General features: G+C 35.2%; 1 protein-coding gene across 4 annotated transcripts in view; it reads right to left on the bottom strand.

The window, feature by feature from the left end:
• Positions 1 to 15,703, bottom strand: part of PKHD1L1 (PKHD1 like 1) — a 167,746-nt gene that overhangs the window by 68,269 nt on the left and 83,774 nt on the right. For all 4 annotated transcript variants that reach the window (XM_003938584.4, XM_074387055.1, XM_074387056.1 and 1 more), the window contains exons 44-50: positions 15,290 to 15,369; positions 14,706 to 14,835; positions 13,238 to 13,367; positions 9,439 to 9,680; positions 7,392 to 7,528; positions 4,997 to 6,026; positions 3,474 to 3,665 (exon numbers count right to left, since the gene is read on the bottom strand). In XM_003938584.4, the coding sequence (XP_003938633.2) occupies positions 3,474 to 3,665; positions 4,997 to 6,026; positions 7,392 to 7,528; positions 9,439 to 9,680; positions 13,238 to 13,367; positions 14,706 to 14,835; positions 15,290 to 15,369 (1,941 nt within the window). The remainder of the gene's footprint in view (positions 1 to 3,473; positions 3,666 to 4,996; positions 6,027 to 7,391; positions 7,529 to 9,438; positions 9,681 to 13,237; positions 13,368 to 14,705; positions 14,836 to 15,289; positions 15,370 to 15,703) is intronic.

The following is a 15,703-nucleotide window of genomic DNA, read 5'->3' as shown; positions in this document are numbered from 1 at the left end:
ACTTGACAAGAAAGCTATAATGTCACAAATTCAGAAATACCAGAATAAAAAAACCAGAATCTAAACAAAGCAAACAAAAGCTCCTTTCTAAAATTCTCACCACCACTAAAAATGACCACAAAAAGAAAGCTTAAAGACTTAGATATTTGAATATTAGTTCTTAAAAATCAATGGTTAAAAGAATATGTACTTTATCATACTGTATATTTAAAGTAATTTACTTAGTAAGGTTGCACATCTCTGCTTTTCCATAAATGTATACCTTAAATCATGTTTTAATAATGTTCAGTTGACTCACAGGTATACCATAAAGCATGTGAAAGAATGATTAAATAAGAAACTATGCTATGACATAGTAATGGGAAATACTAAAATATCATTTTATTGGATAAAATAACTTCATTTTCTTTTGATGTTTTGGTTACTTTTGTTTCAGTTTTTATTTGGAAGAACATTCATAGATATTTTGCTTAAAATATCTTATTGTGCCACAGACTTTAAAAGTTTAAGTAACATCATTCCATTCTGGGCATCTATTTATCAGAATGAAAGTAGTGGTTTCTGGGTTTATATTATTAAGACACTGTGACAGTGGGTATAGCTATTACTCAGATAGCAGGTGCATGTCCTTTTTAATTCACAGGGGAAAAAAAACCTAGAAAGAATGTTTTAAAATTAAATGTAATAACTTGGATCATCATAATGAATGATGGAAGTGGTGCTGCACACTTATGTTTTCTCCTGTAGATATACTTTCCACCCTCTCGACCCTGTTCCTTTGCCTGCTGGCTTCTAGTTGGATTTAGACAGTAGGAAACACAGTAAAAAAGAAGACAGGGAAGGAGAAAGGTGAAAAAGAAGTATTTATTCCCCTGACTCTCACCCTTAGGGAAGGGAGGGGGATCTTGGTGGGCTCTTGTGTCTCTCAACCAAGGGGCACAGCTTCTTCAGGCAGCCTTCTTCATACAGCTCTGCCTCTGGGTCCACATAACTGTTCCTTCCCCTCATCTTTTCAAGGCTAGCAATGGAAATAGCATTTCCCCCCCCCTTACTAGCCCTTTGAAAAGTTTGATGGTGGCTGTTCTTTTGATGCTTAAAATGCTGATAGGGGATGCTGCCATGGAATTGGCTTTTCTGATCCCAGTAAGAATAATGGAATCTAAAAGTGGCAGGAGTCAGTGCTTAACCATTAGATATAAAGGTAAGTCTAATTGGCACAATAACATCTGGGCAGAGGATTTATCAGAGTGTTCTGACCTGCAGGAATTTGTGATAGTTGATTGATCTTGAGATTCCACAGATTAGATAAGTAGTACACTAAGGTGATATTTGGTGTGCATATAGGAAGAAAACTAACAGAGGTCTTAGATAACAGAAGTCCAACTAAGTGGAAATTCACTCTCTATTTTCTAGATCCAAGCCAATTCACAGACCAAAAGCCCTACCACTGAGTGAAAGAAATCTGTGACCAATTATACTAAGGAAATAAAAATAACCAGACCTTACATATTCTTAGATCCTGGCTCTAAACGGATGCTAATAATTCTTGAAGTCACCAATACCAACATGCTAACATGGCCCACCAGCCAGAGTGGGGGCTTATCAAGGGGCAAGTGATGGATGAGTCTTCACTTAATCTCTCAGTGAGTCCAGTAGAGTCATGGGTACATCTTATGGTTATTTCTTCATTTCCAGAATGTATAGTGGAAACAGATATATAAAATCTGGTCTGAGTATTTGCAATCTGGTCTGCATATCACAACTAATTCCATTTAATTCAACACTTGCTGATTACTTTATATTTACAATATTCTGTGTGGAATCTTATGGTATCAGAAAGATAAGTTTGTAGATCTTGCCCTCTATGTATTCACAGCTTAGTGACTAAATTAAAAAAAAAAAAGTCTTAATTCTTGAAGGGAATAGACCAAAGGGCACAGACAAACTTGACAAGAAAGCTATAATGTCATAAATTCAGAAATACCCAACTTCCTGAATCATACATAAAATCTAAAAGACTGGCTCCATTTGAAACAAGGGCAGAAGCTGAAATTCTTCTAAGAAATATCTTCATAAGAGAAGCTGACAACATGCAGTGTAATAACAAAATTCCAGCATGTCCTGATGGATTTGACATAGGTAATTTTAGCAGCTATCATGTAGCTGGTATAATTATGCTACACATTTTCAAATTTTAATTGGTTTATATTGAGATACAGCATTTAAAATTTTTAAATGGCAAGTCTCTACTTTGTAAATATAATGGGGAAATTCAAAAATATTGATAGCATTTTAAAGTAACATGTAAGTATTACAATACTGATGAGAAATGGTAAATATTGATGCTATAAGAGGAAAAATAAGTGCACTCAGATTCTGTTATTAAACTCTTTTTCTATACTTATGATTCCTTATTATGTGTTTAGACCTTGATTATTTCAGTTTTCCATATTGTTGTCAAGAAGCTGCATCATTTAGATTTATCCATAAAATGTAAAAAAACCATATTTGATGATGATATAAAGATTTTGTTTAGCAAATCTTTAATTCATCAATGCTTTTTCCATTTTTCAGAATACGCCATCCATCAGAACAGTATATATTGAGTAGATTCATTATAAATAGATACATTAAAACTAATAATTTCTAGAGAGATGATGGATGGAATGATAAAGAAAGACATAGATATGAGTCAGTCAGGATAGGTTAGGTCAGGTAGAGTGAGACTAGATAGACTTAGTCACTGGCAGAATTCCCACACTGGTTCCCCAACTAATGGAATAGGGTCAAATATAGTAAGAGGAATTAAATGGATACTCTAGGAACCATGTTTGCCATCCCCTTAATCAAATAAAAGCAAGTTTAAATCCTTGAGAGAAGGAAATGCAGAGATTAGTGCCATGATCAAAGATTTAAGAAATGTGAGGATCAGGATTTTTACCACATCCCAACTTGGCTTGCTTGTTTGGCTAGTCCAAATGCCAGATGAATTATGAAAAATGACAGTAAATTAATGCAACATAGGTAATGCAACAAACATATTTGTTTTTCCAGGTATTGTACCTTTACTGGAACAAATCAGTAAATCCACAATCCCTGGTACCTGATATACAGCTATTAACCTAGTAAATGCTCCCTCATCCCATCTCAATCAGCAAGGATAACCAAAAACATTTGCTTTGAGTGGCAGGAACACTGCATTTTTACTTGCTCCAAGGACTATGCCAACTTCCCTGTTCTCTGTCATAATATTGTCTGGAGGTTCCTTGATTGGCAGTATATTGTGCTGGCCTCTGCATTTATAAATGCTCCTCAAACACCTACTTTAAGAGTATTATTTGTTTCCTGCTTGGACTCTAAATACTATACTTTTTGCAATGGTTGAACAACCAAGTAACAATGCAAGAAGATGATGACAAAACTTTAGGAATATATATTTAAATTAGTGGTTTAAAGTAATATATTCCACTTACCAAAAGAGTCTGAAAGAACCACATCCTTTTCAAGCAGAGATACTGGAGAAGGCTTGTTGAATGCTAAACGGTGAAAGCTGACTGAAGCATCACAGACTGATCCAGGGAACCCAATGCTCCACTCAGCTTCCTGAGTACAATGAGAAGGGTCCAGCAATGAGCTGTGTGGAATGACGGTATGTCCTTTGTGCCCTGGGAAACAAACAAACAAAATAGGTTTTTATTTCACATTAAAAAACATAGAAGGGTCTACAATATATGGAATTGTGACCCATAGTACCACTAATAAAATCTAAAGGTCTTGGTAATTTTTGTTTGTTTGTTTGCATGGAGCAAGGGGATCTCATACAGAAGCTTTCTAGTGGCTCTTTGGTCAGTACCACAAAATTATTGTGGATTTAGCTGAAACACAGGGTCTGAAGTACCCATGAGAGTCAAAGTTGGAGAGAGGAAGTGGGATGAGGAGTCTATTCAAGGACACAAAGAATTTAAATCCGGGTGTTATGACCATAAAGCCTTTATTCAAAACTGGTAGACTACCAATTAATATTAAAAACCTAAACTGAATTAAGTAAATCAATAAACATTACCCAAAGCTTTATATATCAAAAGCATCCAACTGTTCTTGCTTTTCAAAGCCACAATTATACTTGAGACAGAAGTTAACAACTGTGGTTGAAAATTCAAGTTTTGTGTTTGAATTTTGAGATAAATCTTTTTTCATCCTTCAGAGTCTTTCAAAAGCAAATCATAACTGTCTATAGGTTTACCTATCGATTGAATCAAAAGGATGAGGCACATATCCTTGCTATCTTATTTAGACAGATTTTTATCATTTACAAATTGTAAAGATGCTAAATTCTAGAAATCATGAATACTTATGAACTTTGAAAAATGTGACATACTCTGAACTTGAAATGCTAAAAAAAAACTAACCTACAATGTATACTGAATTTTGTTCTGTTTTGGTACTCTTTGAATAAATTACAAATTTAGAATTTAGATTGGAAGTAAAGGATTCACAGCAGGTTTGTGACTTATTTATTCTCTTAAAAGTATTTTCACAAGGATAGATCGAGTCTGTCTACAGTGCTTTTGTAAATAAATCTGCAATTTATATATGTTTCCAGAGCATAACTGACTAGAGAATTAGGGTAGTCACATAAGCGGTTTCTTATCTGTGCAATTAACTTAGTATAATATGGAGGCATTCTAAAAATGAAATGGCTTCCTTTTGTGATCAATGTTTTCATGAATATTGCCCCAAATTTTCTGTTAATTTAAAATCAATGTGCTAATGTGGGAGAAAAAGTACATATTTGGAGGCTGTCTCTGACAGGTTGGGCTTTTCCAGAAAAGAATCTCATCTGTGCATGGTGCTTGCCTCGGTCATTTAAATTATTAGTAAAGTTTGGTATTGGGTAAGATCTATATGCACATAAGTCTGCCTTAACAATTCAACTCTGTGCTAACACAAACATATTTCCAATGGATTTTTAGCACAAATTAAAAAATAACATTACCTGTAAGTGAGCCATCAACATCGATCAATACCATTTCATGTTCCCAGCGAAATCCAGCCTTGTTTGGTGTGTGAAAATATTGGATGTCAACAAACTTTGCACTCCAACCACCACATCTATCATTACAAACTCCAGAGATGGATGTTACTCCCAAAGCTACACAATTGGGATGGTCAAAGTTCATAAAGTGCACACAAGATACAGTTAAGCCTTCACTGAATGGGAGAACCAGGCCTTTTCTGGTGCAAAATGCAGACCCCATTCCCAGTTCATCAAGATGGCCAACTATTTTTGCATTTTTAATCATCGCTCCATTGGTTTCACCCCATCCTCCAACATAAGGAGCCAGGATCCTCTTAGTCTCGATTCCAGCCTCATAGTTATTCACCATCACAAAGTTATGGAACTGAAGGGCACCTCCATTGACCCATTCAGCTCCCTTTTGACAATTCCAAGCAGTAAATGAGTTAAATCTTGCAGGCACAGGAACTGTGGATGTACAAGATCCCGTTTGCATGGGGAAATATTCCTCAAAAATCCACATTCCAAACCAACCTTGAGAATGGACAGTATTGTTAAAAAATTCTCCAAGGGGAACTCTTTTTTGACAAATGTTTCTGTCATAGGATGGCCCATCAGGGTGGTTGTTCATCCGGTACCAAAAACCAAAGTGAGTGCCACCAGCAACAGCATTGTGTCGTATGGTATTATTCGGGTTGGTGACCCAAAATGCAGCGGGGGTCACATCATCATTCAGAAGACTGGTACTTTGCTGTACAAATACCGCCAAGTTATACTGGAGGATATTGCCATGTTCAATACCATCTTCTATAAAAAATGCTCCTCCTCTGATATCATATATAATATTTCTCTCAACCAAAAGATGGTGTGTGTTATGGATAGTAACAGCTCTGTTATAGGCCTGGTGAATTGCACAGCCTCTTACATAAGATTTAAAGTGTAAATCCCCGAGCAGGTGCCAATGTATTGGATATCGCCCCAACCGGAAAGCCTGGCCAGTGTGGAATACCTGTTAAACCCAGAAATCACAGCTATTTAGTAATAACTCAGATGTTGAGCTCACAATTTCTTGTTTCAAAAAACATCTCAAATTTTATATCATTATTACTATGTCTATTTCTTTCAAATTGTTTATGTTTATCATTTGAAAATGTTATTCAACCCCCAACCCACCTTGTTTTATACGATGTATAACATACCAGCCTTATTACAAAATGAATGAAAGAATGAAAAAAGCCATCTTTGACTCTTCTGCTTTTCGTCTTGGTTTATTAGCAAACTTTTGTGTTTTAGAAAATAAAACCTCTTAAAAGACTTCTTTTTCTCTCTTACTTTGATTCTTATGTAATAATAAGAAACATTTATTTAATGTTTTCTGTATGTCAGATATTGTGCTCTTTTACATGCATGATTCTAATCTTTGCCATAATCCCCTAAAGTAGCCACTTACCATTGACTTCATTTTACAGATGAATAAATGAAAGTTTAGAAAGGCTGAGTATCTTGTTTATGGTTACAGAGTTCCATTTAAACCCAAGTTGGTCTAACTCTAGAGCTGGAGGTCTTATCAATCACTTTGCTGAACATTCTTTCAAATGGTCTATGATTTAATAATTTAATACAGAGGATGCCAGTGTGTCTGTGTGTGTGCTTGTGTGTGTGCACGCATGTGCACTTGTCGAAAGATCTGACTGAAATAAGAGTGTGAGCCATACAAGTATTTGGTGGAGGAGGATTCCAAGTAGAATGAAAAGCAAATACAAAGGGCCTGAGATAGGAATGTGCTTGACATGGACACATAAGGAAGCCTCTGTGACTAGCATGGCACGAGTAAGGCCTACGGTCATAGGAGATAAATCAGAGAACATCGTGGGTCAGATCACATTGTTTGTATGGGATGGACTCGTACTTGTTATTTTAGGTATACTATGAAGCCATTGAAGGACTTTGAAGAGGGGTGTAACAAGATCTGATTTATGGTTTTAAAATTTTATTTTGGCTGCAGTGTGGAGACTCTATTAGAGCAAGGTGGGAGCAGGAAGACCAGGTAGGAGAAAATCACAGCAGTCCAGGTGGGAGGAGATGGTGGCTTGGGCCAGAGTCAGGTGGAGGTATGGTAATAGACTAGATTCTGGATCTAGCATTTTTTGTGTAGAGAAGATAGAATTGCTGATGAATTTGATTTGGGGTTGTGAGAAAATTTGAGAAACAAAATTTTCACATGATTAAATGAGTGTATTAAAATTGTTTACTTATGTATCTGTCTCCCCTACCAGATTATAAGTAGCACTGACAAAGAGCAGGAGCTCAATACACATTTCTCGTATGGATAACCATCAGCAAACCCCTGTGATTTAGCAATAATGTCTCTCACCTCTACATATTCTATTCTCCCAGTTACCATGTTAGCACCAGGTACAGGAGCATGAAACATAATGCAGCCTCCAAATTGGTCACTTCCTATTTCTTCTCCAAACTTTCCTTGGAGGCAGGTCTGTGTAGCAAATTCTCCTTTAAAACAGTGTTTAAAGCATCATCATCATCAAAAAAATCTCAAAATCCTCTTATATTGAAGATTTTTTCTCATAACTAATTGTATCATTTGATTCACATGTCATCTCAACCTCATCCTAGAACATAATTATTTGCATTCATATTACTACCTCTTTCAGATTGTAAGTTAGGTAGGTACCTTGTCTTGTTCAACTTTGCATTTCCTAAAGTACTTATACAGTATTTTTCAGAGATTATACTAAACAAATATTTGAATGATCAAGGGAATACTGATAATGGTATTTAGTTTTATTATTTCTGAAGCCTTCCCCGAGATTTGAGGATTAACATAATCAATGCAATTTTATATTTGTAGAACATGAGAGTATGCATTATGTCACTGACTTCTTAATACTATGGTAAATATAACAGAAAATATTCTTTATCTAAACAGGATGAAACTAAGTTTCATGTACATTGTGAGACTTGATGCAGATAAACTGGAATGAGAACATAGCTCATTTGACATCAAATCCCATGAGTCTGCCTTATACTTCCCTTTAAAGGAAAGGCTATTATTTAAGCTGTATCAGTTATTATCCAACTACTAATAGGTTTGCAATGATATTAATTATTATGTAAAATATTTAACAGAGACTTTTAAGATGCATTATGCTTCCTGCTATAGATCTGAGAGCTGTGATAAACATCATTAAGGTTCACCAGTATCCATTTCCCTTCTACTTCTGGGTATACAGGGGTTTGCACTAACTCACTCTCTTCAAGTTAGTTAGGCATAGCCATGGAATCAGTTCTGATGATCAATGACCCTTGAGTAGAAGAGACACCTGTCACTTCAAGACCAAAGCAACTAGTTGCTAGTGCTTTACTCTCCAGCAAGCTCATCTCCTGCCTCAGATATCACAGAAGTCCATGCTGAGATAGATCCTTTGTAAGCCTGAATCCCAAGGCAATTATAATGAGAAGAACCCTCCTGTTGACCCACATGGGACACATGTAGCATGAATGATAAATATTTTAAATTTAAAATTTTGGGCTTGTTTATAATAGAGTATAACCTAGTCCAGTGGCTCTTAACTGAGGCCAATTTTGCCCCAGGGAATTTTTTTGCAATATTTGGAAACACCTTTGGTTGTCACAGTTGTTGGAAGAGACTACCAGAATTTAGTTGATAGATGCCAAGTTACTGTTAAACATCCCATGATGCACAGGACAGCGTCACACAGCAAAGAATTATCTGGGCCAAAATACCAACAGTGCTGACACTGAAAAATTCTGACTTAGCCTATCCCCACTGGCTGAGATCTATATAGATTTTTCCCCCTATCATTCCATCTATTAATTTTTCTGTCCATCCATCATCTGTCTAGGAATTAATAAAATATCATTCATAGTAAATCCACTCTCACACTGTTCTGATAAACTGCAAATTCTGGAAAATTGAAAAAGGCTTGATGAATCAAAGATTTGCTAAACAGAATCTTTATATCACTATCAAATACAATTCTCCGTATTTTCTGAGTAAATCTAAATAATACAGTTTCTTGCTGAGAATATGTAAAACTAATCATCAAGGTCTAATCTAAACATAATAATGAATCCTAAGTATAGGAAGATAATTTATCAACAGCATCCAAGTACATTTATTTCTCCCATTACAGTGTCAGCATTAACCATTTTTCTTAAATATATTCAAATATCTTCATGTTACAAATACTATCAGCATTTCCAGATTTCCACATTTAATTATATTTATAAGATATTTAATGGTATAAGATTTATATCATTAAATTATATTTAATATTTATAATGAAATACATTTAAATAATGTATTTCAATATAAACGAATTAGTTTTTTAAAATATATGGCATAATTATACCAAGTAAATGAGAGCTGCTAAAATTACCTGTGTCAAATCCATCAGGACATGCTGGAATTTTTTTATTCCACTCAACATTATCAGATCCTCTTATTAAAATATTTCTTGTAAGAATTCCAACTTCTGCTCTTGCTTCAAACAGAGTTCCATCAGGGAGTGTGACAGTAATTCCTAAGTGTGTGTAATTTAGTGGATTACTTAGTGTTATGGTTACGCCATCAGCAGATACAGATGCAATAATCCTTTTCTCATTCTCTCCTTGACTGTGTCTGCAAAAATTTACACAAAAAATTTTCAAAATTAATATATATTGATGTAATATATTGTTTTGGTATATTTGTTTTATTCATTTTAAAAACTTCTTTGCACAATAAGAAACTATTTTACGCCATATAATATTCTGAATAGAAATTAGAATAAATTATTTTAGGCCGGCGCGGTGGCTCAAGCCTGTAATCCCAGCACTTTGGGAGGCCGAGGCGGGTGGATCACGAGGTCAAGAGATCGAGACCATCCTGGTCAACATGGTGAAACCCCGTCTCTACTAAAAAACACAAAAAATAAGCTGGGCATGGTGGCGTGTGCCTGTAATCCCAGCCACTCAGGAGGCTGAGGCAGGAGAATTGTCTGAACCCAGGAGGCGGAGGTTGCAGTGAGCTGAGATCGTGCCATTGCACTCCAGCCTGGGTAACAAGAGCGAAACTCCGCCCCCCCCCCCAAAAAAGAATAAATTATTTTATTCTTGCTTAATTAACTAAATTTTACAAATATATTCAATAAATTATTTTATTCTTGATTAAATTTTACAAATACATTCAATTCAATTAAATATTTTTCAAGTTCTACATTTGTTTCTAGAACTGTATTAGCTTATAAAAAGTATTTGGAGAACTATTCATTTATAACTTGGAGGATTATACTCAGTGGTTCTCAACTGAGGATGCTTTTATTCCTCCCAGGGAACATTTAGCAATGCCTGAAGATGTTTTTGGTTGTCACAATTGGGGGATGCTACTGGCATCTAGTAGGTAGAGGCCAGGGGTGTTTCTAGATTCCATAATACACAGGATTTCCCCAAGATAACAAAGATTATCTGGTCTGAAATGTCAGTCATGTACAAGTTGAGAACCTTTACAAAGGGGAGTCACTGAAAGTTCCGGAACAGGGAAAAGAACTGATTGAGTTGAAGTTTAGGAGGTCTCATTTTTACCATTCCTCCAAATATATCCCAAATTTTAGCCACAGCAGAAGGGATTTGCCAGTTCTATAATGTACACATTCATGCATTTAGTCATTCAACAAACATTTATTGACGGTGTAACTTGCATTTTAGGCATAGAACTAAGCACTGGTGATGCCAAGTAGAAAGTTTCCCTGATTTTAAAAAGACAAGTGTGTCAATGCGTGATTGTATGATATTATCCACTAAACTGTGATTGGTGCTGTTAACAAAGGTAAGCCTAAGGGAGTTACCTCTGTGTTTTCCCAACATTTTCTTTTGACCCTTCTCTCCCTCAGCAAATCCTTTTCCTCCTTTAAATGCCAGTTCAAATGACAGTGCCGCATGTGAAATCGATTCAAAGCAGTTCTCTCAACTTTCCCAAACCTACTTCTGTATTCTCAATACACTCTGCATAAAGCTCTGTTAGTGCTCAGAGCAACCACAGCACAGTCCTATGAGGTATCTACCTTTCTGTCCCTTCCACTGACTTGTCTGCTCTTCTAGGCATCAGACTCATTGCAATTATTTTATATGCTGAGCACTTAGTGCAGCACCTGTCACAACTCAATAACAGGTTGTGACTGATTGAACAAATTAATGCAGAATTAATTCATGCAGGGAAGAAAGTGGAATGAAGCCCAAATAGGAAGATGATGTGATATTCCAGGTGTGAGAGACTGAGAATCTAAATCAAACTGAGAGCAGAGAAAGCTGATGAGAGACATGTCAAGGGCAGACCCCAAGAACTTGGTGATACAAAGGAAATAAAGAATGATGATAATTAGGTCACTGAAAAAGCTTTGTGAAGAAGAAAACTAGAATGTAGGGGTTTAAAGAAAGAAAACAAAGGATGGTCAGGATAAAGTAGAAGAAATGAGCAGGTGATATTTAAGCAGTTTACCACTTTAACATAAAGGATAAAAAAAGATGCTACAGGCCACAGGAGAAGAAAGTTGTTTATCAACATGGGGATGTATGGGGGACAAGAATCATTCCAAAAGATGCAGGGAAGGAATTGTTGGGGAGGGGGCAGGGTGAGGAGGAGATTAAGGATGCTTAGAGATAGGGGGGAATCAATGGTACAAGATCTCACAGGTGATATGCAAAAAGGCTTTAGGTTAGCCTCTCGAATTTTCTTCAATTCAAATGATGCAACAATTTCTTTAGAAAGTAGTTCTGAAAGCATTTTTATATGTCATATGTACCTAAACACATCTTCCCTTCCTTTGTTGTAATTTAACAACACTAAGTGTAATAAGCACTTAGTTTGAGCCAAATTCTGCTTTTTCTCCTTTACACATATTAACTAATGTAATCCTTTTTAATTGCATTCCAATTTTACTGAAGCACAGAGAAGTAAAATAATACAACTACAGAACTGATAAGTGGTATTGCTGGGAGCTGGACATAGGCAAACTGACTTTTAAACGCATTTTCTTAATCACTGGCTTTGCAAACTCTCAAACGGGATTTATCAATGACAGAGTGAACAATTAGATTTGGTGGGAAACTCCTTAATTCTTGTTTCTGAAAACTAAATGGCCCCATGCTAAACCCTAAACCTACATCTGATACGAAAAAAAAAAACATAAATGAAAGATTTTCTATTTGTCAGTAAGCCCTATCACTCTTCTGCAGTATATAATTAAAATTTCTTCCAAGGGCAGAAAAAAATAAGGACAAAAGCTCAGTATATATTTAACTCTTCCTAATAACTGCAAGTCTATTTTTAGCATGAAATATGGCAAATTCAAAATGCTATCTTGAATTTTAAATTTAAGTTGAATCATGGCCTTAACACAATTTAGCTGGTTTTTTTTAAATCATAAATTACTGTTTGTTTCCTGATAATCACAACTATATTCAATTTTACAATTGATATTATATTATCTATTGATTATATTATCTATAATTTGAACAATAAAGCAAAAATAAGGCTCCTATTTCCCCTACCCCTGTTATATTTGGTGGTGTTATGTTAATTTTCTTTCCTTTATGTCTTATTGGCTAAAATATGTAATTTAACAGAAATAAAGGGTAATAAGCAATTTCAGTTTCAAAATAACAGGCACTTAAAAGGTGATGTGGCTCATCACTTTTTGCATGATTTCTTCTCTTTTATTTAGTCAGTATTAACAATTTTGCTCAATGGGAACCACCACTAAGGCTGTAAGATAAGAAAGTTTACCAGCTCCTTTCAAACATGTTCTTTGGTGACCTCAAACTAAGAAGCTCATTTACATTTTTGCATTCATTAAGATATTTATTTAAAATCCTATGACTTTTAGTAGTCACACACTTATTTTTTCAAATAAAATCTTACATGGGAGCCAAACCATGTAAAACATAAATTTTACTAGAACATATTTATTTCCTAGATTCAAATTTATATTTTTCTTATCACAAATCTATCAATTATAATGCAATACAATTGTGATCAACTTAATGTTAACACTTGGCAAATCTGTATGTGGCTTTTAATGTTTCTTTATTAGAGATTTCAAATTTAAATCAAATAGTCATGCATCATTTGAACTATCTTTCTTTACACAGTTTAAACATTTCTTTTCTAAATAAAAATCATTAAGCCCGAAGACATCATACCTGTGTCCTGTGCTTGCAATTACAATGTTATCTCCTGGTTTCCATGTTACTGCTTCTTGTAAAATTAAAATTCTTTCCCCTGCCTTTGCAGTATGAGCTAGGCGAGTCCAGATCACAGGAACAGGCACACCTAGAGCCAACATACACACTGAGTATTTCTTCAGATGTGTTTGATTAGTTATTGAGAACTTTAAGCATTTTGATCTTTTCCTAAATTGAATCAATGTTGGGGGAAGTTTCATTTTACCTGAGCATTTCAGACATTTCTTCAAAAAGAAATATATAGAATGTTTGCTTTATAAAAGTAACATGTTTGTAATAACATGTATAAGACTATAAAAATTGTCCAAAAACATTCTTCTGCAATGATATGCCCTATTTATGACTGTCTTTTTTACAGGGACACAATGTAAATGGGGTGTGATAATACTGACAAAATGAATAGAAGTCTATTATCTTTGTCATTATTGGTAGGAATTGGTTAAATTAATAATCTAGAACCAAATGTAGACTTTTTAAAGAAATTACATAATATATATATTTAGCCCCATGTAGGACTTTTATGATAATAAGGTATTAGGTTTTTGGTATTCTAAGCTCATAAAAGCCATAGATTATTGCATTGTAGAAAACTTCAATATAAAAAGGATTCACACCATGCTTCCTTTAAATAGTATGTTGCCTTGGTACCTCAAACATGATCACTTGCTAACAATGTTCTGGGATATAGTTATAGAAATCCACAACTACAAATCTATTGTTATATTTTAGAGATACTCCATTTTCAGATGCAAATATAAGAAATTACACTCTTCTGCTTCTAGACTTTTAGTTGTTTAATATAGATAAATAAACAAGCAATCACATGTATATAGTATATGTAACAGACAGATACTATGGTTAGTGTAAAATGAAACAAGAAGAGCTAGGAAGCTCATGGGAAGGAGGAAGAGAAAGAATGTAGACCCAGAAAGGTTTTCCCAAGAGTGACCTTTTTTTTTTTTTTAGATGGATCCTTTCTCTGTCGCCCAGCCTGAGTTAGTGGCACAGTCTTGGCTCGCTGCAGTGTCTACCTCCTGGGTTCAAGTGATTCTCCTTAACCTCCTGAGTAGCTGGGCTTACAGGTGTGCACCACCATGTCTGGCTAATTTTTGTATTTTTAGTAGAGACAGGGTTTCACCATATTGTCCAGGCTGGTATCAAACTCCTGACCTCAGGTGATCCACCCACTTCAGCCTCCCAAAGTGCTGGGATTACAGGTGTGAGCCACCTCGCCCAGCCTGGTTCTGAGTTTTGACGTCAGGGCTGTCTGGCTTGGATGTGGGGAAGAAGGAAGGAGTAAAGAGGGGATATCTAAAGATATGAGAAGGCCAACACACTTTCACTTAGAGAATCTTATCAGGACAATTATCCCTGGTGTCTGGTGGGTCTTCCTCTACCAACTCCCTTAACCACTCAGCCACAGTACCGTGCAGATCCAGGATTCCCTCCCGCACAGCCAGTGTTTTGGCACCATAGACAGGGAGCTCAGGAGATCGCAGGTGCCCATGCAAGGTAATGACAGCCTTGTGTTGGAATGGGGATGTCTCCGTCCCAATCTGCAAGAGATATCACAAATGCCATTCAGAAAATTAAAACCACGAATCCACAATTCTACTCACAAAAAAGTAGTTTTATTCTCTCTCTTTTTTGGAGAACTAATTGCTAAGTTGTTCACATCTTTCTTCTGAAAGATAAACCTTTAATTTTCTAGTCAGTCAAATACACTATGCCAGACCTTTGAAAGGTATACTGACTGACTTTAGCCACATCTCAGAGTTAATTCTTTCCTGTTCTGTTTTAAATTCTGCATTATGGGAATACACTACTATCTTCCCATTAAAAACACAATATTCTGAGAAACTTCTCCCCCCAAAAAGGATTTTATACTAAAACAGAGACCTAAACAAAAATAAACTTAGATGTTGGTATAATTATCTGTTTTATACATAGTATTTAAAAAATAAATGGAGAGAGGTTAGAAATGAACATGTATTATACTCTTTTGAATACCTGAAGAATGCCTCCATCTGTAATTAGAATATTTTCTGCTTGGAGTTCAATGTCAGCTTCATCAAATATTAGAGTTCCACCTATGAATCATATAATTTTGAAATACATCACAAGGACAAATTTTGTCAAAAGTTGCCTATTAAATTATTAATTAAAATTTAACATAATTATTAAATTATTCATTAAATTAAAATTAATTCTTCATTCATGTCTTGCTGCTGTTATGCATGTAACTTCAGTTCAGTTCTTTGGGAACATAAAAGCATAAAAATTCCAGACAAAACTATGGGAGTTTACGGAAAATCAAATCCCAGGGAAGATTATTTTCCCTTGACCATTGCTTATTTTAGATGCTATCTAATAGTTCAGCTATGCAAATTGGTTCTACAAACATAGCACTTCAAAATATAAATT

Source organism: Saimiri boliviensis, chromosome 15 (assembly GCF_048565385.1).
Source record: "Saimiri boliviensis isolate mSaiBol1 chromosome 15, mSaiBol1.pri, whole genome shotgun sequence".
Lineage (NCBI taxonomy): Eukaryota > Metazoa > Chordata > Mammalia > Primates > Cebidae > Saimiri > Saimiri boliviensis.
This window is presented reverse-complemented; position numbering and strand designations above follow the sequence as displayed.